Below are 24,411 nucleotides of genomic sequence, written 5' to 3'. Positions count from 1 at the left end.
CCACACTGCTCCATTCTGTGCTGTATGTAAAGGATGCAAGCATAAAAAGACGTTCTCTTAGGTCACCTGGGTGGCTCAGTCAGTTAAGCGTCTGCCTTGGTTCAGGTCATGATCCCAGGGTTCTGGAATCAAGTCCCCGCCATCAGGCTCCTTACTCAGCAGGGAGCCAGCTTCTCCCTCGCCCTCTGCAGCTCCCCCTGCTTGTACTGTTGTGCTCTCTTTCTCTGTCAGATAAAGAAATAAAATCTTTTTTTTAAAGATTTTATTTCTTTATTTGACATAGAGATCACAAGTAGGCAGAGAGGCAGGCAGAGAGAGAGGGGGAAGCAGGCTCCCCGCTGAGCAGAGAGCCTGATGTGGGGCTCGATCCCAGGACCCTGAGATCATGACCTGAGCCGAAGGCAGAGGCTTAACCCACTGAGCCACCCAGGTGCCCCTGACAGTCTACTTCTTTAAATACCAAAATGTATTTATATTTTACCTCCTTCAGAAGAAATCTTTTTAAAAGGATTATATACAATCCTTGCCTTCTTAAAGTATACTGAACACACCAGTCCCAACATACTTTGTTTTTCAATTACACCCTTTTGGGGTATTTCTGTCTCCTTTCTTGCTCCTCTCTGCTGGCAGTCTCCTGTCAGTAAGACTTAGGTAGTTTAACTTGCTTCCTTTAAAAAAAAATATATATATATATATATTTTTTTTTTTTTAATTTTATTTATTCATTTACTTACTAAACTTTTTTAAAAAGATTTTTTATTTATTTGAGTGGGGGGAGGGGCAGAAGAAAAGGGAGAAGCAGACTCCCCATTGAGCAGGGAGCCAAACTAGGGGCTCGATCTCAGGACCATGGGGTCATGACCTGAGCCAAAAGCAGATGGTTAACCAACTAAGCCACCCAGGTGCCCCAAGATTTTAAGTAATCTTTACAACCCAACATGGGGCTCAGATTCACAACTCTGAGATCAAGGGTTTCATGCTCTTCCACCTGAGCCAGCAGGGCACTCCGAACTAACTTCTTAATCTACTACTTCTAATTCCACTACAGTCTTAAACAGAAAACCAATTTGATCTGGATTGTGTATAAAGTAAAGAGGAAACTGGCTCTGAGGAACTAAGGGGCTTTGCAGTTAGGTGCTGAGATGGCAGCCAGATAGGCGCTAACACGATACAGGTAACACAGGACATCCAACCGGAAATGTCAAATGAGGTTCAGAGACAAAATAAACTGAAAACTCCAACATGAGATACCAGACTAAGACAAGAGCAGAACTATAAAAACTTCCCATTCAGAAAGAGGGTATGGTGATTCACAGACCTGTACCCCTGGGGCTAACAATACATTATATGTTAATAAAAAAAAAAGAAAGAAAGAAAGAAAGAGGGTAGAAAAGTATCAAATGTGTGGAGACAGAGGAGATTGATGAGTAAGGTTTCTTTGGGGAGAGCTGTTGGTGAGGGTGAATCCCATCCCCCAACCCACCAATGAGAAGAAAGACAACCCAATTTAAAAATGGGCAAAGGATCTTAATAGAAATTTCTCTAAGGAAGACATGCAAATGGCCAGTAAGCACAAAACAGGCTTTTTAACATCATTAGCCATTGGGGAAACGTGAGTCAAAACCACAAGATACTGCTTCGCGCCCACCAGCAAGGCCATCATAATGGAGAAAAAGGGGGGAGAGATGGAGGAGGGGGAATTGGAAGAAGGAAACAAGTGGTCTGGTAGTGGGAATGCTGGGCAGAGTGGATAAACTGAAATTTTCATCCTCTGCTGGCAGGAATGTAAAATTGTGCTGCCACTCTGGAAAACTATCTGACAGAACCTCCAAAAGTTGAACACAGTGCTACCATATGATCCAGCAATTTCACTCCCAGCTTCACTCTCCCACTCAAGAGAAACAAAAACATATGTCCACACAAAAACCTGTACATGAAGGTCTATAGCAGCATTGTTTACAAGAGACAAAATGTGGAAACAACACAAATTTCCATCAACTGACAAAATGTGGTGTATCCACATAATAGAATCCTACTTGGCATTAAAAGGAATGAAGTGCTGCTGCTTCATATAACAACACGATGAATCTTTAAAAAAATCCTGCTGGGGGACGCCTGGGTGGCTCAGTTGGTTAAGCAGCTGCCTTCGGCTCAGGTCATGATCCCAGCGTCCTGGGATCGAGTCCCGCATCGGGCTCCTTGCTCATCAGGGAGCCTGCTTCTCCCTCTGCCTCTGCCTGTCATTCTGTCTGCCTGTGCTTGCTCTCTCTCCCTCTCTCTCTCTGACAAATAATTAAATAAGGTCTTAAAAAAAAAAAAAAAAAAAAATCCTGCTGGTAAAAAGTCAACTACAAAAGACCACATGTTGTGTGAGTCCATTTACATTGAGAATAGGCAAATCTATAGAGACAGAAAGTAGATTTTAGTCGTTGCCTATAGCTAGGGGCAAAGTTGGGAGAATGGAGAGTGACAGCTAATGGGTATGGGGTCCTTTTAGGGGTCAATAATATTCTAAGATCAGATTTGTGATAATGGTTACATAACCCTGTGAGTATACGAAAAGCATTGAGCTGGACACTTTAAATGCATGAATGGTGTGGTATATGAATTATATCCCAATAAATCTGTTAAGAAGAAAAGAAGAGAAAAAGAAAACCAGAGCTGGAAATGTTCCCAAATGTTTCTCTAAAATTAAACACCCTCTTGTACCCTCCCGCTACCCAGTGTGTTGCTGGATCAATTCAACTATCCCAGATGTTTTCCTTATTTCCTGCCTTTGAGCTGTGCTCTATAATTTAGTATTAGCAGAAAGTTAATAAAGACAACACATCCTTTGTTGCTAAACTTTACACAGTGTTTACCATTTTCTTCCAACATACACATTTCCTCTGTTTTCCCATTGCAATTGAGCTGCCAAAACCTTGTAGGGAGAATAATTACCCTTCTGCACCCCCTTCCTGCTTTCCTAACAGTCCCAATCTTTTGTGCATAATCAAGTGCTTATAGCAAACTAATGTTTTGCTTGCCTCTCCAGGAGGTTTTAAATTCACCAAACTGTTCACCAAATTAGGAGGGTTTTTTCCCCTCCCCCCCCTTTTTGGGCAAGAATAGGAACAATGGCAGGATTCACTATTTCTGGATCTCCATTTTTTAGAGGCTAATTCACTTGCCAGAAAGAAGTTGTTTTGCTTTCTTTTTCCTTGAAAAGCAAAAGCAACCTTTTTTTTTTTAATTTCCCAGAAATACTATGCAGGTTTTTTTTACCAAAATTTAGTCAAAATTAGTTCTACCCTCGATACCACTTTCAAGTCTTTCTGACATTCCACACCCAACCATTTAACGATTTTTCATCCTGATAGTCCTTAGATGGTATGTGACTGAAGACAACCTTTCTGAAAGTTAGCTGGGTCTTGTTCTCCGATTCAGAACATTTGTCTTCTAGACTGTTCTTTATAATTTCTTCTTTCCATTATATAAATGTCCTTGTCTACGCATATGTAGAGTAGGATATAAAAACTTCCTTTTCATAAGTCTCTAAATAAAGCATTTAAAAAAACAAAACCAGCATTATATTCAGTAAGTCACTGTGTCATGTTTTATCTATAAACTATTTAATTCTATATTTGTATGCCAGGTCAACCCTCTTAAGGATATTCTCTCTCTTTTTTTTAACAGCGAAATTAAATGAAAGGGTAGCAAACATCTTACTTTAGTAAAAAGCTGAGTGTTGAAGAGATTGAGTTTTGAATTTTTTCAGCATGCATTTTATACCTACAAATTATCACTATTATTTTTTTAAAAGATTTTATTTATTTATTTGACATAGAGAGAGATCACAAGTAGGCAGAAGGGCAGGCAGAGAGGGAAGGGAAAGCAGGCTCCTCACTGAGCAGAGAGCCCGATGCGGGACTTGATCCCAGGGCTCTGAGATCATGACCTGAGCTGAAGGCAGTGGCTTAACCCACTGAGCCACCCAAGCACCCAAATTATCACTATCATACATAAAGTTTAAAACAAAAGAAAAGCATCGGCTTTCTTACCTGAAAGAATATAACTTAAGATTTATTCTATACCCTCAGATGCTGCTAGAGAGAATGTAAAATGGTGTAGCCACTTTGGCAGTTCTTCAAATGGTTAAATACAGACTGACTATAAGATCTAGCAATTCTACTCAGGCTAAACAGAGTTACTGTTAAGATCTAGCAACATACCCAAGAGAAATAAAAACATGTTACACAAAGACTCCTACACAAATGTCCGTGGCAGCTTTAATCACAATAGCCAAAATGTAGAAACAACCCAAACATGCATGAGAGGATGAATGAATTACAAAATACTGTCTATACCTACAACAGGATACTATTCAGCAATAAAAAAGAATGAAGTCTCGGGGCACTTGGATGGCTCTGTCAGTAGAGCATGCAACTCTTGATCTAAGGGTTGTGAGTTCAAACCCCTTGTTGGGTGTAGAGATTACTTAAAAATAAAAAACAAATAAAAAATGAAGTCCTGGTTCATACTACAATGTAAAGCTAAAAAAACATCATGCTAAGTAAAAGAGGACAATCACAAAAGACTACATATTGTACAATTCCATGTATATGCAATGTCCAGAATAGGCAAATCCAGAGAAAGAGAAAGTAGATTAATGGCTGCCCGGGGCTAGAGGGGTGAGAGGGCGGGAGAGTGGAGGGAAGGGTGGTGGAGGGCTTTGGGAATAGAGTGAGGTTTGTTTTTGGGTAATGAAGCATCCTAAAATCCATTGTGATGATGGCTGCACAAACCTGTGAATATAATAAAACTCCACTGATTTGCATACTTTCTTATTTTTTTTTTCATTTTTTAAAAGATTTATTTACTGAAAGAGAGAGTGTGAGGTGGGGGGGAGGAGGCAGAGGGAGAGGGAGAGAGAATCTCAAGCAGGCTCCCCCACTGAGCACAGAGCCTGATGCAGGGCTCAATCTCATGACCCTGAGACCATGACTGAGACAGAATCAAGAGTCAGACACTTAACCGACTGAGCCACCCAGGTGCCCCAATTTGCACAAATGGGTGAACTGTAAAGTATGTGAATTATGTCTTACAAAGCTGTTTCATTTTTATTTTTATTTTTTTAAAGATTTTATTTATTTAATTGACAGAGATCATAAGTAGGCAGAGAGGCAGGCAGAGAGAGAAGAGGGGAAGCAGGTTCCCTGCTGAGCAGAGAGCCCGATGTGGAGCTCGATCCCAGGACCCTGGGATCATGACCTGAGCAGAAGGCAGAGGCTTTAACCCACTGAGCCACTCAGGCGCCCCCATTTTTATTTTTTTATTTAACTTTTAGTTGGTTAACGTACAGTGCAGTATTGGTTTCTGGAGTAGAATTCAGTGCTTCATCACTTAGATACAACACCCAGTGCTCATCACAAGTGCCCTCTTTAATATCCATCCCCCATCTAGTCCATCTCCTACCTATCTCCTTCCATCAACCCTCAGTTTGTTCTCTATCATTAAGAGTCTCTTATGTGGGGCGCCTGGCTGGCTCTGCCTTTGGCTCGGGTCATGATCCCAGGGTCCTGGGATCGAGCCCCACATCGGGCTCTCTGCTCAGCGCAGAGCCTGATTCCCCCCACCCCCCCGCCCAGCCTGCCTCTCTGCCTACTTGTGATCTCTGTCTGTCAAATAAATAAATAAATAAAATCTTAAAAAAAAAAAAAAAAAGTCTCTTATGGTTATAGACTCTTAATCATAGGAAACAAACTGAGGGTTGCTGGATGGGAGGGGGTGGGGGGTTGGGGTAACTGGGTGAGAGACATTAAGGAAGGCACATGATGCAACAAGCACTGGGTATTATGTAAGACTGATGAATCACTGACCTCTACCTCTGAAACCAATAATACATTATATGTTAAATAATTGAATTTAAACTAAAAAAAAAAAAAAAAAGGAAAAAACTTAAGAATTTTAAAAAGTACCAAAAAAGAGTCTCTTATGGTTTGTTTCCCTCTCTCCTTTTTTGTTTTCTCCCCTCCCATATGTTCATTTGTTTTTTCTTAAATTACACATATGAATGAGATCATATGATATTTGTCTTTCTCTTATTTCACTTAGCATAATACCCTCTAGCTCCATCCACATGGTTGTAAATGGCAAGATTTCATTCTTGTTGATGGCTGAGTAATATTTCATTATATATACAAACCACATCTTCTTTGTCCATTCATCAGTCGATGGACATCTAAAGCTATTTTTTTTTTAAGATTTTATTTATTTATTTGACAGACAGAGATCACAAGTAGGCAGAGAGACAGGTGGGGAGAGAGAGGAAGCAGGCTCCCTGCCGAGCAGAGAGCCTGATGTGGGGCTCGATCCCGGGACCCTGGGATCATGACCTGAGCTGAAGGCAGAGGCTTAACCCACTGAGCCACTCAGGTGCCCCCATCTAAAGCTATTTTAAAAAAAGAAAGATTTATTCTATAGTCAAAGGTCCATCAACTAATGAACAAATAAACAAAATGTGGTACATTCATACAATGGAATATTACTTAGCAATTAAAAGGGACAAAAATAGTGATATATGAAACAATCTGGATAAACCTTAGAAACACCATGCAAAGAGAGGGGCAGGTGCCTGGCTGGCTCAGTTGGTAGAGCATGTGACTCTTGATCCCAGGGTCGTGAGTTCAAGCCCCATTTTGGGCATAGAGATTACTTAAAACAAAAGAACAAATAAACGAATACCACTATGCTAAGAGAGAGAAACTAGCCACAAAAGATCACATGTTGCATGGTTCCCTCCCATGAAACAGCCACAAAAGGCAAATCCACAGAGATAGAGAGCAGATTAAGGCTTGCCTAGAGCTGAAGGTAGGAACAAGGAATGACTATAAATAGGCACAGGAATCATTTTGGGTAACGGAAATGTTCCAAAATTATATTGTGGTGACAGTTTAACTCTGTAAACTTACTAAAAATCATTATACACTTAAAACATTATTTTATGGGGGCGCCTGGGTGGCTCAGTGGGTTGGAGCCTCTGCCTTCGGCTCAGGTCATGATCTCAGGGTCCTGGGATCGAGCCCCGCATCGGGCTCTCTGCTCGGCAGGGAGCCTGCTTCCTCCTCTCTCTGCCAGTCTCTCTGCCTACTTGTGATCTCTGTCTGTCAGATAAATAAATAAAATCTTAAAAAAAAAACAAACATTATTTTATGGTCTATAAAGTATATCTTGATAGAACTGTTTTATAATAAAAGGTTATTCTAAAAAAATTGTGAAGAGGCAAACAGCCTAATTTTTTAAAAGCGCAAAATATATGATGAATAGGCAATTTAAAGAAGGGAAAATTATGAATTAGCCAAGAACATAAAAAGATGTTCAACTCACTAGTAATAAGAGAACTGTTAATTAAAACCACAATGCACCTTCAGGTAGGAAGTAAGGGAAGTGTGACTGGAGTAGGCAGATCAAAGATTTCAACTGAATTGGTAATGTTTAATTTCTTAAGCTGAGTGGTGGGTACATAAGTGTTTTACTATTAAATTTTTTTGTATGTTTAAATTATTTCATAAAAAACTAAATATTTACTCTAAAATGTTTAATTTATTGCTATAGAAATGGGAAATGTAGAATTTTTAAATTATTGATGAATAATTCACATGTCATAAAATTTATTCTTAAAATGTACAACTGGCTATTACTGTATTCACAAGGTTATAAAATTATCACCACTGTCTAATTCCACAACTATTTCCTTACCTCAAAAAGAAACCCTATACCGGGGCACCTGGGTGGCTCAGTGGGTTAAAGCCTCTGCCTTCGGCTTAGGCCGTGATCTCAGGGTCCTGGAATCGAGCCCTGCGTCGGGCTCTCTGCTCAGCAGGGAGTCTGCTTCCCTTCCTCTCTCTCTGCCTGCCTCTCTGCCTACTTGTGATCTCTGTCTGTCAAATGAATGAATAAAATCTTAAAAAAAAAAAAAGAAACAGAAACCCTATACCTATTAACAGCCATTTCTAATTCCCCATCTCCAGGCCCTCGCAACAACTAGTCTACTTTCTGTCTCTATGCATTTGCCTATTCTGAATATTCTATGTAGATGGAATTATACAAAGTATGGTCCTTTGTTTTTGGCTTCTCTTAAAGTTTAAAAATTTTTATTTTTAAATGTTTGTGTTGTGGCATGTGTCCATACTTCATTCCTTTTTAGGGCTAAAAAATATTTCACTCTATGGATATATCACATTTGCTTATCCATTTATCAGCTGATAGACATTTGGGCTGTTCCCACGTTTTGGCTTTTACGAGTAATGCTGCGATGAACATCTGTGCACAGGTTTGTGTCTGAACATGTTTTCATTTCTCCTGGGTATATACCTAAAAGTGGAATTACTGGGTCATATAATACTAACTCCATGTTTAACTTTGAGGAACTACCAAACTATTTTCCAGAGCAGAAGTATCTTTTTTAACATAGAATATAATTTTGAAAGGTGTTTACTACTGTGGGTATTTTTAATAGTAAAATACTATTACAAATTTATTGAAATAAACTTTAAAGAATATTCACCCTAGCTCCATCTGGCCCTCACACAATGGATTTCATTTTTTGTCTCAAAATTCGTGTTTCATATGTATTTATAAACTGTAATCATAGAAGGGGTGCCTCCTATGTGTCTTCCGTGTGGGATCGAGCCCCACAGTGGGATCGAGCCCCACAGTGGGCTCCCTGCTCCACGGGAAGCCTGCTTCTCCCTCTTCCACGACCCCTGCTTGTGTTCCCTCACTCAATGTGTGTGTGTGCGTCTCTCTGTCAAATAAATAAATAAAATTAAAAAAAAAAAAAAGGCTGTAATCATAGAGAGCATACCTTTCTTTTTCATTTTCAGTAATATATTTAGGTAGTCATTTGCAAGATTCATCTACTCAGATGTTTTATGATGGTGATTACTATCAAAAGATATAAAGTAGATTCAATACTATCATACAGTTTGGGAAACCTAAAGCATTGTAAATGCCACCGTTCGTTTCTTCAAAGACATGCTTTCATAAGTGGTATGAGCCAGTTAGAGAATCTAAACTGTTTAACATTCAGAGTAAACGATGAAACTGACAGTTTCAAAATGTATCATTTTTTTTTTTTTTTTTTTTACTAACAGCTTATAGTTTTCACGTTTTCAAAATGAAAAAAGAATATTGATCATTTGGAATTCAGGATTAGTCACTCCAGTTCTTGAAGTACTGATTAAAAAGGCAAAACTATTTTAAAAGACTAAGTATAAGTATTAGCTAAAAACATTAGTGACTCAAATTACCAACCTTAAATACATTCTCAATACATCTAGTAAGTTCTTCTTCTGACACCAAAATGATCCCTGGCACCATGTCACTCTCTGGAATCTCTAGAGAACAAAAAACAAAATTACCCATACTCAGTGCCTGACTGAGGACTCATGACTTGAGAAAGAAGATTTTACTAGATAGTTCTATAAGTAACAGTTAAAATTAGAGATTTGTCATACATACAACATACAACACCAAATACAGTATTTCATGAAATCTATTATGCCAATGATTATAAATATTCGTTATTGTTTTATATATCACTAAAAAAGAAAAAAACAAGTAACCTATGAAACATTGTACCTTGAAATTTTACTTGTAAATTTAATGAATAAAAAATTAGGGACTGGACTAAATGAAAATGACAGAGCCAATGGTTATGTTGAAGTGATTGGTACAAAGGAATTTATTAAACTTTTCTCTACAGATGTGATTGAAAATTTCCCTTTAAAAAGTTTTAAAACAGGGCACCTAGCTGGCTCAGTCAGTAAAGCAACAGACTCTTGATCTCAGGGTTGTGAGTTTGAGCTCCATGTTGAGTATACAGATTATTTAAAAATCTTTTTTTTTTTTTTTAAAGATGTTACTTTATTTATTTGACAGGGAGTGGAAGGGGAGGGAGCACAAGCAGGGGGAGCAGCAGAGGATAGGAAGAAGCAAACTCCCCGCTGAGGAGAGAGCCCAACATGTGGCTTGATCCCATGACCCAGGATCATGACCTGAGCCGAAGGCAGACGCTTAACAACTGAGTCACCCAAACACCCCTAAAAATAAAATATTAAAAAAAAGTTTTTTACTAGAGTTTTTAAGAAAGTATTAAAAGAGGAGAGGTGGGTAAGGGAAAGGGTGAAAGAGGTGCTGGGGATTAAAGAATACGTTTATCATGATCAGCACTGAGTAACATACAGAGTTGTTCAGTCACTATATGGCACACCTGAAACTAATTTAACGCTGTATGTTAATTATACTGGAATGAAGACTAAAAACCTTAATAAAAAAAAGTATTGAGGAACGCCTGGGTGTCTCATTCGTTGGGTGTCTGCCTTCAGCTCAGGGCATGATCCCAGGGTCCTAGGATGGAGCCCCTCATCGGGCTCCCTGCTCAGCGGGAAGCCTGCTTCTCCCTCTCCCACTCCCCATTTATGTTCCCTCTCTCGCTGTGTCTCTCTCTGCCAAATAAATAAAATCTTTTTTTTTTTTAAAGTACTGAGAGTTTAGATTTACTTAAACAGTTCTAATATATATCATTCCTTATATAAGCTATATAATTGGGATAAACAATAAGAAATTCTTAAAACTTCACATTAAGAGTCCAACTCTTCTGAAACATTTGAACATCATTACTGATATCCATATTTTGCCAGAATATATTGCCCTTGTGCCACCAAGGATGTGGGTGATGTGACATTTCTTAGAAGTTCTCCACTCTACTACTGTCTTCATGATTTTTTCCTAAGTTGCTGACGTCCATTCTCTAAGTTTTAATGCTCATTTGCATTGTACGGCAATGCCATGATTCCTAACTGGCCAACAATAATTGTGAGATACATCTTGATATCAGAGTTGTTAAAAATGCAAAAAATACTTCCAAAATTAAAGTCTTTTTACATGAAAAGCATGTGCACCTTAGAATTTATAAAATATGGGAATTCATCATAATTGCCACAGTCTTACAAATGTGATATAATATGAAAAACACAATAAGAAAGCTTATTATTTTAGATTGTTTTTCCAGTGGCAATGATGGGGCTAACTAACTAAAACCAGCCAGACTATTATATAGTCCTTTTTGTTATCCATATGCTGTTGATGCAAAACATATAGCTGGTGTTACAAATATAATCTAACACATGAAGAAATGCCTGGCAAACAGATGTCCAATAAATATTCCTAAAATGAATGAACAAGGTTCAGGACAAAAATAATTGATCCACAAATGGACTGAATCGAGGCCTCCCAAGAATAGTGCTCTTAGACTGGGACTCAAACTTGGACACACAATTGAATTACCCAGAAGGGTCTGTTAAAACACAGATTGTTGAGACCAACACCAGCGTTTATGATTCAGTAGGTCTGGGGAGAGCCCACTTATATTTCAAATAACTAATAATGAAGTTGTATTTCTAATAAATTCCCAGGTGATGCTAATGCTGCAGGCCCTGAGACCACACTATGAGAACCACTGCCCCAGGCTAGAACACCTAATCGGACACAGACAAGAGAACAGATTAGTAATGAGGTACAGTCCCAGTGCATGAGATTAGGTATATAAGAATTCCTAGACCCTAAAGCAGAAGGCCAACAGAAATAATATTTCAGGAGTGCCCGACTGGCTCAGTCAGTGGAGCATGATTCTTGAGATCGGGGCTGTGCGTTCAAGCTCCAGGTTGGGTGTACAGAGTACTTAAAAATAAAAACCTTTAAAAAGAAAGGAAATAATACTTTATTTTTTGAAAAATATACTGATTCTAGACTAGATTTCTATAAAATATGTAAAGGAAATTTAATTACTTATTCAAGTATCATGTTTAGTTTGGGCCTATCCATAGATACCAAAAAATATATATAAATAAACACACACACACACACATATACGATATTTATCATGTCTGAATAATCACAAATTTTACTTTGTCAGGCTCAATTTGGTGAAGTTTTACTATGCACCAGAATTAGACTTTCATGTCTGTTAAACATCCAACTCTTGACCTCAGCTCAGGTCTTACAGGGTTGTGAGTTCAAGACCCTGGACTGGGCTCCACACTGGGTGTGGAAACTACTTTAAAAAAAAAAAAAAAAAAAAAAAAAGAACCAGACTTTCTCTATCCCTGGCCACCTCCCTGCCACCACACAAGCTCAGAAAAATTTATACTACAAGTAACTTTTTGAGAAAGTCTAGGGGCGCCTAGGTGGCTCAGTCAGTTGAGCCTCTGCCTTTGGCTTGGGTTGTGATCCCAGAGTCCTGAGATCGAGCCCCGCATCTGGCTCCTTGCTCAATGGGGAGTCTGCTTCTCCCTCTCCTCCCCACTTGTGCTCTCTCTAACTATTCCTGTCTCTCTCTCTCTCTCTCTCAAATAAATAAAATCTTAAAAAAATAAAACCTGAAAAATTCTAGACAGAACTAAATTTGGTTTAACCATAAGATTAAACTTCTTCCTGCTTCCCTTCCTCTCTCTGCCTGCCTCTCTGCCTACTTGTGATCTATTTGTCAAATAAATAAATAAAATCTTTAAAAAAAAAAAAAAGATTAAACTTCTTCATTTATAACCTTAGGAACTACTACTGAGAAAGGTTTTTCTTTTTTTTAAAGGGAAGAATGCTGAAATAATACTCTGTATCCAAGCATTAAATTCAGGAAAGTATGGGTGGGTGGGGGGGAAATTCAGTAATGTATGAAAACATACTAAGAGAGGTGGTAAAAATGTCAATTTTCTAAGACATTAAAACAACTAAACCCACCAAATATGGGAAAATCTGAGCATCAAAATGAACAACAGGAATGTCTGGCAACCCAATGAATAAAAAAGAATCTCTGAATCTGTTTTTTTTTTAATATGGAACACTACACGAACTTGTGAGTCGTCTTTGCACAGGGGCCACGCTAATCTCTGTATCATACCAATTTTAGTACCTGTGCTGACGAAGTGAGCACTCTCTGCCTCTATTTGATACCTAAATAATTTGTTTTTTAAAATGAGGTGGGACATCTGGCTGGCTCAGTCAGTAGAACGTGAGACACTTGACCTTGGGGTCATGAGCTAGAGCCCCATGCTGGCAGGGTAGATTGTACTGAAATTTTTTTTTTTAATCTTAAAAAAAAAGGAGGGGGAATGAGGCAAGAAGAAAGGCTCTTCCTCACAGAAGAATACCAGCCTAACAAATTAGAAATAACTAAAGAAATAAAAAGCCACCTGGCAATAATCATTAATGGTCACCAAACCACCGCATGAAAGACTATCGGGAAACAGAATACATACAGTCAGTCTCAGACCATCATCCCATAGATTACTTACTAATTACAAGCAAGGTATTTTAACAATGGAGGAATATGGCTACTAGTGAAATGACCAAATTTAACATTAATAGGACAAACTGATAACATGTGTCCCCAATCTGATGGAAACTGAGAAAAAATAACCTTTATCCTATGTGGCACTGCTGATGAAATGTTTAACCTGGATCTAATCATGAGGAAATAATGAGACATACAATTGAAGAACACTTTATTAACAAGGCTCTTCAAAAATACCATGAAGAGAGATGCCTTCCCTCCTCAGCTTGGCCTGAGCACCTGGCCGGACCCCAGCCACGGGGTGTTGCTACAGCTGTGAGAACAGGGATGTGAACGAGGACTGAGAGGAGCAGAAGCTGCTGTAGGACCCTAACGGCCCCCCTACCAAAGCCCTCAGTGGAGCTGAGCCCAACCACCACAGCTGGCCTTCCGCTGGCTCGCACAGATGAGCAGGCCCTGCTCTCCCCCTGCCTTACTAAGACAGCAGCAACATCACCGAAGCGTCTGCTGCAGACTGCCAGGTCACGGAGCAGCACAAGCACAGGGACCCAGCAAGGCAGGACAGCACCTGCTCAGCTGTGCCCTGCGGAGCAATGGGCTGACCCGCCGGAAGAAGGAGCCGTCGTGGGGCACCTGGGTGGCTCAGTGGGTTAAGCCTCTGCCTTCGGCCCAGGTTATGATCTCAGGGTCCTGGGATCGAGCCCGGCATCAGGTTCTCTGCTCAGCAGGGAGCCTACTTCCCCTCTCTCTCTGCCTGCCTCTCTGCCTACTTGTGATCTCTGTCTGTCAAATAAGAAATAAATAAAATCTTAAAAAAAAAAAAAAAAAGGAGGAGGAGCCGCCGCACCCATCTCTCACCTGCCAGCCCCACCAGGCGCAGGCCAGCAAGCCCTGTCCCCTCCCTGACTTGCAGCAGGCCTCCAGGACAGTTGCTTAGGCCTCCAGGTCACTTCCCCAGATCAGAGTGGATGTAAGAGGAGCTGGCTGCATAATTTGGGATCCATGAAGACAGGGATCCTGGGATGGCTTTTCTCTCTTCACCCCAACTCTACCCTGCCTTTCCTCGCCCCCAGCCTCACCGTGGCTCACACAGCACCCTAACCTGCTATGAATCACAGAAAAGAATATAGAGGAGGAGAAAAGTGATGTTGGAAGCCTGAGCAAGTAAGGATAGAGCAAAGGAGGGCAGAACCATTTGGGATTGGCCTTCAAAGCCCTCATCAGGGATGGGGTGGTCAAAAGGTTAGGGCCTAGTAGTTCTTCACTGTCACTGGGAAGGGGGAAGTACTACTCTGAGGGTGATCCCTAGGGAGCCTGTGGGGCCCCCTTCCCACTCTTTCTCTTGGTCTCACTCCTGTCCCCTTCTCCCTGCCTTGGTGCTCACATGCATCTCACTAGGGTTTGTGACTGCGGTCTGCACCAGTATAAATTCAAATGAATTGAGTTTGTATTTCTAGCACCCTGGGTTTTTAAATGTTTGAGGTTTAGGGGTTTTGCTTTGGTTTGTCACCCTTGATAAAGGAAGAATATTTATCTGGAAATAAAAATTTGTCATGGTGAAAAACAAAAGACTAGGGAACTATTCTACCTTAATGTAAACTAAAAAGATATAACAAGTAAATGAAGTGCATGGTCCTTAACTGGATTCTAGATTTAAAAAAAAAATAGCTTCAGAGGAAATTCTTGAGACAATTAGAGAAATATGAATCAAGTCTGTATATTATTTTTTTAACTTTATGTATTTTTAAGTCATCTCTGTGGTCGACATGGGACTCAAACTCATGACCCCAAGATCAAGAGTAGTGTGCTCTTCCGACTGAAGCAGTCAGGTGCCCTGAATCAAGCATGTCTATTAGATGATGTCTGCAACTAACTCTCAAATGCTTCAGAACAAGTGTACGTGTATAAAAAGAGAAAGATAAAATGAATATGGCCAAAATGGTCAATCCAGGTAAAGTGTATCTGGGTGGTTTGATGTACTCTTCTTGGAACTTCTGTTGAGGTGGATTTTTCGAAATAAAAAGTTGGGGAGAAAAGAAAGCAAAACTAAAGTCACTGAAATACTACAGACTTAAATCACTTAAATCTGAAACACTGAGGAAGAACCTTGAGAAGGACACCCAGCCACCAGACTTCCTTCTTTACCTGCTGTATTTAAACATCGACAGAGAGGAGCTAGCACTGGCTGAAGCAAATACTTGAAAGCCAACTGTGGGTGTTCTCTTGACATTGCTATAAAGGTACTGGTGGCAACTCTTTGGAACTGCCGCGCCGTCAGTTTATCTTGAAAGTGAAATAAATCTAGAATCTACAAGAAAAAGTACATGCGGTAAACACAGGACTCTCTGTTAAGTAGCATTACATTAACTAGAGAAAGCACTAATGTCTTTAGACCAAAAAATAAGCTTACTGCAATAATACTGATTCAACAGATTTTTTTTTATATTTACTAACGCAGTATCAGAGGGTTTGAGAATCAAGCTACGCTTTTATCAAATAACGCTATCAAATTTATAAAATACATGTTCATCATAGAAAATTGGCAAAAGAACGTTTTAAGAGGGGGACCTGCGTGGCTCAGTCGTTAAGTGTCTGCCTTTGGCCCAGATCTTATCCCAGGGTCCTGGGACTAAGCCCGTCATTGGGCTCCTTGCTCAGCAGGGAGCCTGCCTCTCGCTCTAACCCTCCCCACTGCCTTTGCACGCTCTCTCTCTTTTAAATAAATAAAATCTTTTTTTAAATTTTTAAAAATTAAAAACTTTAAAAAAATTTTTGCTATTATAAATAGCATCACTAATGAAACTCCTGAACCAAGGCATATAAATATATTTAGAGTCTGAAGAACCTGTAATGCCTGAACTATCCCACAAAGGAATCTATTTTACTCTCAAAGATACAGATCTCCAGTGCCTACGAGTGGTACACTCTAGTATGAGCAATGAATAGAAAAGTGCATTTCTAGGGACACCTGGGTAGCTCAGTCAGTTAAGCATCTGCCTTTGGCTCAGGTCATGATCCCAGGTCCTGCGATGAGTCCCCCATCAGCCTCCTTGCTCAAAGGGGAAACTGCTTGAAAGATTCTCTCCCTCTCCCTCTGCTGCACCCTCTGCTTGTGCACACTCCCTCTCTTTCTCTCTCTCTCTCCGAAATAAATAAATAAAATCTTTAAAAAATATAAAAATATATATTCTCTCTCTCACTCTGACCCTATCCCACTCTCTCCCTCTCTTAAAAAAAAAAAAAATTATAAAATTTAGATACTAACTGCAGCATGGTTTGAAGCAGCAAAAGAATGGAAACAACTCAATGTACATTAATAGGAGGCTAAGGTTAAATAAGTTATGGTACGTTAATATGGTGAAATACTACACAGCCATGAAAAGAATGAGGAAACTCTTTATAAAATGAGTCTATATGACATGATCTCCAAGGCACGTTGTTAAGTTAAAAAAGCAAAAAGAAAACCAGTGTGCGTAGCATTATCACTTAGATAAAAATTAGAATATATATACAGATACATACACATATAATTGGATATACATTAATACACTGGAGAACAAATAAGGAATTGGTAACAGTGACTACTTCCGAGGAACTAGAAAAGAGAAATGAGAGGAAGACTTTTTTTTTTTTTAAAAGATTTTATGTATTTATTTGTGAGAGAGAGAGAGAGAAAGAGCACATAAGTATGGGAAGCAGCAGGCAGAGTGAGAAGCAGGCTCCTTGCTGAACAAGGAGCTGGATGTAGGCCTCAGTCCCAAGACCCTGGGATCATGACCTGAGTTGAAGGCAGATGCTTAACCGACTGAGCCACCCAGGCGTCCCAAGGAAAACTTATTTTTGCTTACTCCTCTATGCTTTTTAAATTGCAAACCATGAAAATAAAAAAACAAATTGTTAATTTATTTTTATAAATATTTTATAATTTTAAAAAATGATAAAAAATATTTTTATAATTTAATACCATGTTAATTTACTTTGTTTTCTTAATACCTGTTTTTCAAACTAATTAAAAACACACAGAGAAGATAATGAACAAGATGAAATTTTACTTTCATACTCTAGCTCTGAGAGCAAGCCGAACTACTCATTTGACAACCGGAAGGCGTTCTCAAACCTAACAATTAGGCGGGTCTCTTCCACAGGTGTTTACTCACTTATTAACAAGGCCCCTCACTGAACAATAAACTTAAATGTTATGTTGCTTTTACCTCCACATTAAAGAAACATTAAAGTCTCCTTTCTGTGAATAAGCAGATATCGCTTCAGCAGATAATCCTCACACAGTGAAAAGAAACAAAATTGTTTACCTGGGGGCAGATATCCCTGTAGTAATCCTCTGGTGAAAGAGACTGCTGGGGACAAGAGGCCAGAATCTTGGCAATCAGGTCACACTTCTTCCAGTCAGTAGCCGCTGCCTCGGCGTCGCTCCCGCCAGCTGCCCCAGCTGTCAGTGATGCACAGAGATGTCAAAAACTCATACCAGTTTGCCCTCTATGGTCCTTAAAATTTCAGCAAAAAAGTGTCTTTTCACTCCTGAAAGCTGTTTATTTCTTTTATTTATTTTTTTTTAAACTTTTTTTTTTAAGATTTTATTTATTTATCTGACAGAGAGAGATCACAAGTAGACGGAGAGGCAGGCAGAGAGAGAGAGAGAGGGAAGCAGGCACCCTGCTGAGCAGAGAGCCCGATGTGGGACTCGATCCCAGGACCCTGAGATCATGACCCGAGCCGAAGGCAGCAGCCTAATCCACTGAGCCACCCAGGTGCCCCTGTTTATTTCTTTTATAAAGTAATCTACTACTCTGCACTTCCCATCTTGATTTCTGGGAAGTTCAGATGTAAAAGTAGCACCTCATCGTTGTAATGTTATTACTGACATAAGTTGAATACCAGCTTCTTCTCAGTGTTTATCACTTTTATCATTATTATTACCGTTTTGTCTCTTTATATGCATCATGTCATTTAAACTGCCTTAAACCAAAGGTATGCAGGAATAGGTACCAGATTTATCTTACCACCTTATATTATTGGAAAACTGAACAGAATATATAAACAATGGTTTTCAGACACTGAACAACAGGCAGCCGAGGGCAATGACTCCTGAGACGAAAAAGTAAACAAGGTGAGCTCCATGAATACCCTAGCCTACTGCCTACAGAGATTTTTGAGGCCACAACACAGCAAAGGGGAGCCCAAACAAAGCCTAGGATCTTACTGAGTTAAAGAAAGACAGTTGAGAGTTCAGAGAGGCTAAGGCAGCTAGAATTTTCAGGGTAAAATATCAGAGAGGAGGTATGTAAAGAGAGAGTGCCAGAGATCAGCAGAGGAGTCCTCTTTCAAATCTTTAGTAGATTATAACTTGTGTGTATGTGAAAAAAAAAACAAAAAAACAAAAACAAAAAAAAACAACAGCAACAACAACAACAACAAAAAACCAAGGCTGAGGCAAGAACCACCAGAAAGAAACAGAGGAAAAATCCCTAGAGTTCACACAGGGCTGGGTATAGTTTGTGTTCCCACTAGTGAGCATGGAAACACCCCCTAATATACAGGACATCCAGTAAAATCTCAGAATGGTACTGGTTTAGAATTGGGGTCAAATTACCTCAGATTAAAGACTACTCTAGACACATAGTAATAGGGCTTAAAACCCAGGATCAAAGAGCTCATGCTGATTCTAAGAAAATTGACTACATCCCAGAACAAGGCCTAACAAAGAAATTCAACAAAATGGAGCAGCCAGTAATATAAAAAAAAATGTCCAATATCCATCCAAGAATTTCCAGGCATACGCATACAAAGGAGTATTATTCAATCATAAAAAGTAATAAAGGACTGATTCATTGCTACAATACAGATAAACCTTAAAAACATACTAACTGAAAGAAGTCCAACACAAAAGAGCACATATTGTATGCTTCCATTTGGACTAAATATCCAAAAAAGGAAAATCCACTGAAATAGTGCTTATAAGAGGCTGGAGGAAGGTAGAATGGGGAGTGATTGCTAATGGGTATAAGGTTTTTGGCGGGGGGAGGGGGGGTGATACAAATGTTTTGGAATTATATTTTGGTGATGGTTGTAGAACTTTGTGAATACACTAAAAACCACTGACCTCTTTCAACAAGTGGATTTATGATATGTGAATAATAGCTCAATAAAAAAAGTTACAAGGCATGCAAAGAAGCAAGAAAGTATGACCCATAACCAAGAGGAAAAATCATAGAAATAGACCTATTAAAACAGAGACAACAAAATTCGGAAACAAGGACACTAAAACAGTTGTACAAATTTGTTCCTTATTTTCAAAAAGGTAAAGAATGATCATGATGAGAGAAATGGAAGATATAAAAAAGACCAATATGGAACCTCTATTAATGAAAAAGAAAATATCTGTAGGATGCCTGGATGGCTCAGTTAGTTAAGCGTCTGCCTTTGGCTCAGGTCATGATCTCAGGGTCCTGGGGTCAAGCCCTGTATCTGGCTCCCTGCCCAGTGGGAAGACTGCTTCTCCCTCTTCCTCTGCCTGCTGCTCTCCCTGCTTACGCTCTCTCTCACTATCTCTGTCTCCTTTCTGTGTTCAGCTTTTTGATTTTTTTCTTCTGTGGTGTCTAATCTGCTGTTAATCCCATCCAGTGTATTTTTCATTACAGGTATTTTCTTTTTTTTTTTTTTCTTTAATACTTTATTTATTTACTTGAGAGAGAGAGTGCACAAGTGGGGGGGGGGTGCAAAGGGAGAGGACAACGTTAAGCATAATATTAAGTGCAAATCAAATTCCAAAAAGAGAGAAGAGGGGCACCTTGCTGGCTCAGTAGGTAGAGCACGTGACACCTGATCTGGGATGTCATGAGTTCGAGCCCCACAGTAGGGCTTGTACTTTAAAAAAAAGTTTTAAAAAGACAGAGAAGAGGGGCGCCTGGGTGGCTCAGTCGTTGGGCGTCTGCCTTCGGCTCAGGTCGTGGTCCCAGGGTCCTGGGATCGAGCCCTACATCGGGCTCTCTGCTCAGCGGGGAGCCTGCTTCCTCCTCTCTCTCTGCCTGCCTCTCTGCCTGCTTGTGATCTCTGTCTGTCAAATAAATGAATGAAATCTTTAAAAAAAAAAAAAAAAGACAGAGAAGAGAGGATAGAAAAAAATATTTGAAGATAATGTCTGAGCAATTTTCAAATATGACAAAAACTATAAATTCTCAGCTCTAACAAGCTCAAGAAACATTACGCGGAAGAAACATGAAGAAAATCACCCACACCAAGGCATACCATAATCAAATTTCTAAAAACCACTGACAAGGAGAGAAAATTTAAAAGCAACCAGATGAAAAAAGATATATCATGTATAGAGGAACAAAGACAATAATGACAGCAACAATATTTTCAAAAAAGAAGGTGAGATAAAGACTTTTTCAGATAAATAAAAGCCAAAGGAATTCACTGCCAGCAGACCTGCACTACAAGAAATGCTAAAGTTCTTCAGGCAGAAGGAAATTTGAATTAAGATTTGGATCTACACAAAGAAATGAAGAACACCAGAAATGGCAAATGTGTGAATAAATATAAATTGCCTCAAATCAGTTTTGAGAAGAAACAAGATTTAAATAGATAACAAAAAAATATATACATGCATAAGTAGAGGGGAAAAAAGCTCATAGCAAAAATAGGGCTCTAAGTGTCTTAGAGCAGCTCTCCAATCTGCATGACCTTGGGTGAACTCTAACTTTTCTTCAGAAAAAGATTTGCAAGGACCTCTTTGCACATGGCAACTTCTCTCAGGTAAGTGATCATTTTTCACTTCATTGACCCTAGAAGCCAAGGCTGGTAGAACTGGGGGGGGTCTCTATCAATGTTTGCCTACCACACTGACCTCACCTTTGTCTGAGAGGACCAAGGTACATTTACCACACTAGAAATGGAAAGTCAAGATGGACTCTTCTGTCTCTCCTCCTTCTCCCCACATATCCAGCCCTTCATTAAGTTCTGGCAATGCTAACTCTTTTTTTAAATTAACTAATTGAGAGAGAGAGAGAGAACGTGCACACGAGCAGGGAGAGGGGCAAAGGGAGAGGGAGAAAGAATCTGAGGCAAATTCCACACTGAGTGTAAAGCTCCACCCAGGGCCCAATCCCATGACCCTGAGACCCTGACCTATGACAAAATCAAGAGTCAGATGCCTAACCTGCTGAGCCACCCAGGCACCGTGGCAATGCTACCTCTTAAATACCTCTTACAGTCATTCATTTCTCTCCATGTCTATGGCCATTGCATTGATCCAAGCCATTGTGATCTCTCAGATGACTACTTCTTAACTCATCTCCCTGCTTTGGCTCTTACCCAACCAATTCTTCACAATACATCCAGATAGATATTTCTAAAATGTAGATTTGATCACACCTCTCTCCTTCTTAAAACCTTCCAATGGTTTCTCATTGCCATCAGAATAAAGTTAAAAATCCTGGACACCACACTCTGCCCTCACTGCTCTACTCACACTGAACCTTATTCAAAAATACTATGCTTTTTCTATGTCAGTTCCTTCATACATGCTATTCTCTCTACCTATGTTAGTCTTCTCTCACTCTTCAACTAATAAATTCTCATTCAGCCTTCAGGGCTCAGTAGAAATGTCATTTCCAGCAAAAAGCCACTAAGTGTGTGGTAATTTGTTACAGGAGCGAGAGAAAATGAATGTGCATGGGATACTGGAGATAAGGGACTAAACACAAAAGAAAGGCAAAGAAATCACCAGGATAAAGGTGAAGGGAGATCCCAGGAGGTTTGCTGTGCAAGAGAAAACTAGTCCAGATTAGAGAAGACTCAGAAGAGGCGTCCCCAAGATCAAATCGACAGAGTACTGGGTGGATTCAAATACGCTGAAAGGAGACTTAAACAACTGGGAGAGAATTAGTCCTGGGGCTCGATCCCATGACCCAGAGATCGTGATCTGAGCTAAAGGCAGATACTTCACCATCTGAGCCACGCAGCTGCCTTGTAAGCAGTTTTAGAAAAATACTATTTTAGAAAAATGGAAAGAAAATGAGTTTCTGTGAAAAAGTTCATTAAGGTTTCCTCTCCAAATTCTAACCTCCTTAATCTCCACAAAGGCAGAGATTAGTCACAACCAGGTTTACAACCAAATGATAAAGACCCTGACCCGAAAGAAACTGGAGACCAAAGTAACAGAAATGTTTTATTTCTTACCACCTGCTCCTTCAAGAATGCCCTGGACTACTGCCTGCACACCACTGGGTCTCATCAACCTTTCGGAGAGCAGCTGTCCACATAGACGCCGAAGCCAAGCTGGGGCCTGACACCTCACTTGTGTCTTCTCATCTGTGCAGGACTGAAAAAGAAGGAAAAGGCATGAATTCCGTGTCAGTGAAATGGAGAGGATGTGTAGAAATCATTAAAATATGTACATATATTTTAAATATATATATTTAAAATATATATGTAAATACTGAGTCACACTGACAATTAACAGACTTAGCAGAGTGGCATTTTTTTCCAAAAGGAAACCTCCTTCAGCATCACTTCTAAGAAAGTAGATATACCAAGAAACTTCAAGTGAAATATCAAGTGAAATTTCAAACCCAGGAATAGACACATAGGTGAATAAAGTATAGATCTTAGAAATACAAAGTTAATGTAACCAATCTCTGAATGCAGTCTTTCCAATCAAATCTAGCTTCCATATGGTCCTATGAACGTTACTCACCACTAAGGGTACAGTTCGTGACAGTAAGAGGGCATGCTAGTCCTTGCCTCCATGGTCTCAGCTACTTTGACTCCTTGCAGCACAGCACTTTGAAAAAAGAGTTGAGGGGCGCCTGGGTGGCTCAGTGGGTTGAGCCTCTGCCTTCGGCTCAGGTCGTGATCTCGGGGTCCTGGGATCGAGTCCCACATCAGGCTCTCTGCTCAGCGGAGAGCCTGCTACCCCCTCTCTGCCTGCCTCTCTGCCTACTTGTGATTTCTCTCTCTGTGTGTCAAATAAATGAATAAAATCTTTAAAAAAAGAAAAGAAAAGAAAAAAGAGTTGAATTTCTTCAAGCACTCCTTTTTGAGAGCTTTGTGGAGTCACCATGAACAAAACAGACTTGGGGTCTCTTGCTTTGGGTCTAGAATGTGAACTATGTTGCTGTCAATCATGGTATGTAACTATGTGAACATAAAAACCAGCGAGAGAAACATTTGATCCTAACTAGCCTGTCCTCTCTCTTTTATTTAAGGAGGACTAATAATTACCACTTATTGAGGGGGTTATGATTTACCAGGCACTGTGCTAAATAACTCACATAATCTCACAACGGACTTGCAAGGAGTTACTATCCTATCATTAAGGAAACTGAGGGGCGGAAATGGTTACTAATTCACATAACTGCATACTGCGATGTGCTCACCTCCAGAGTACGCTGACCTCCAGAGCCTCTGCTCTTCACCATGCTCTTATAATGCACAGATTCAATCTGGCAAGCTGTGGAGGCATCCGGAGAAGTCGAGTGTGAGGCCAGAGGGGCCCAAAGGGAGGCTACAGTAATATTCTAGAGATGAAATGAAAACGACTTCATCTAGGAGATATCTTTGTATGCCCAGCTTCGGCCGGTCCTTGTTCCTGACGGACCACTAACTCCTTTGGCCCCTAACTCTTTACTAAGCTATGGTCATAACTAAACATAGATACTATAAGCAAGTAGATAACTCCATCTAAATCATCAAATTAAAACATTTCAGATGGGGCACCTGGGTGGCTCAGTGGGTTAAGCCTCTGCCATCGGCTCAGGTCATAATCTCAGGGTCCTGGGACAGAACCCCACAAAGGGCTTTCTGCTCAGCAGGGAGCCTGCTTCCCCGCTCTCTCTGCCTGCCTCTCTGCCTACTTGTGATCTCTCTCTCTCTGTGTCAAATAAATAAAATCTTAAAAAAATAAAATTAAAAATAGGGGCGCCTGGGTGGCTCAGTGGGTTAAGCCTCTGCCTTAGGCTCAGGTCATGGTCTCAGGGTCCTGGGATTGAGCCTCGCATCAGGCTCTCTGCTCGGTGGGGAGCCTGCTTCCTCCTCTCTCTCTGCCTGCCTCTCTGCCTACA

The 24,411-nt window shown here is 40.0% G+C and overlaps 1 protein-coding gene and 1 non-coding gene across 2 annotated transcripts in view; one reads left to right on the top strand and one right to left on the bottom strand.

Annotated features, from left to right (window-relative positions):
- LOC111153063 (transport and golgi organization 6 homolog) overlaps nucleotides 1–24,411 on the bottom strand; it is a 197,320-nt gene that overhangs the window by 154,598 nt on the left and 18,311 nt on the right. The window contains exons 4-7 of the mRNA XM_022511863.1: nucleotides 22,529–22,670; nucleotides 17,641–17,777; nucleotides 15,476–15,638; nucleotides 9,295–9,377 (exon numbers count right to left, since the gene is read on the bottom strand). Of these exons, the coding sequence (XP_022367571.1) occupies nucleotides 9,295–9,377; nucleotides 15,476–15,638; nucleotides 17,641–17,777; nucleotides 22,529–22,670 (525 nt within the window). The remainder of the gene's footprint in view (nucleotides 1–9,294; nucleotides 9,378–15,475; nucleotides 15,639–17,640; nucleotides 17,778–22,528; nucleotides 22,671–24,411) is intronic.
- Nucleotides 6,612–6,684, top strand: TRNAK-CUU. Its single transcript has one exon. It is a non-coding gene; the product is annotated as a tRNA-Lys (tRNA).

The sequence above is a fragment of the Enhydra lutris genome, unplaced genomic scaffold, assembly GCF_002288905.1.
Source record: "Enhydra lutris kenyoni isolate GAN:26980312 unplaced genomic scaffold, ASM228890v2 scaffoldscaffold30, whole genome shotgun sequence".
In the NCBI taxonomy this organism is placed as follows: Eukaryota; Metazoa; Chordata; class Mammalia; order Carnivora; family Mustelidae; genus Enhydra; species Enhydra lutris.
This window is presented reverse-complemented; position numbering and strand designations above follow the sequence as displayed.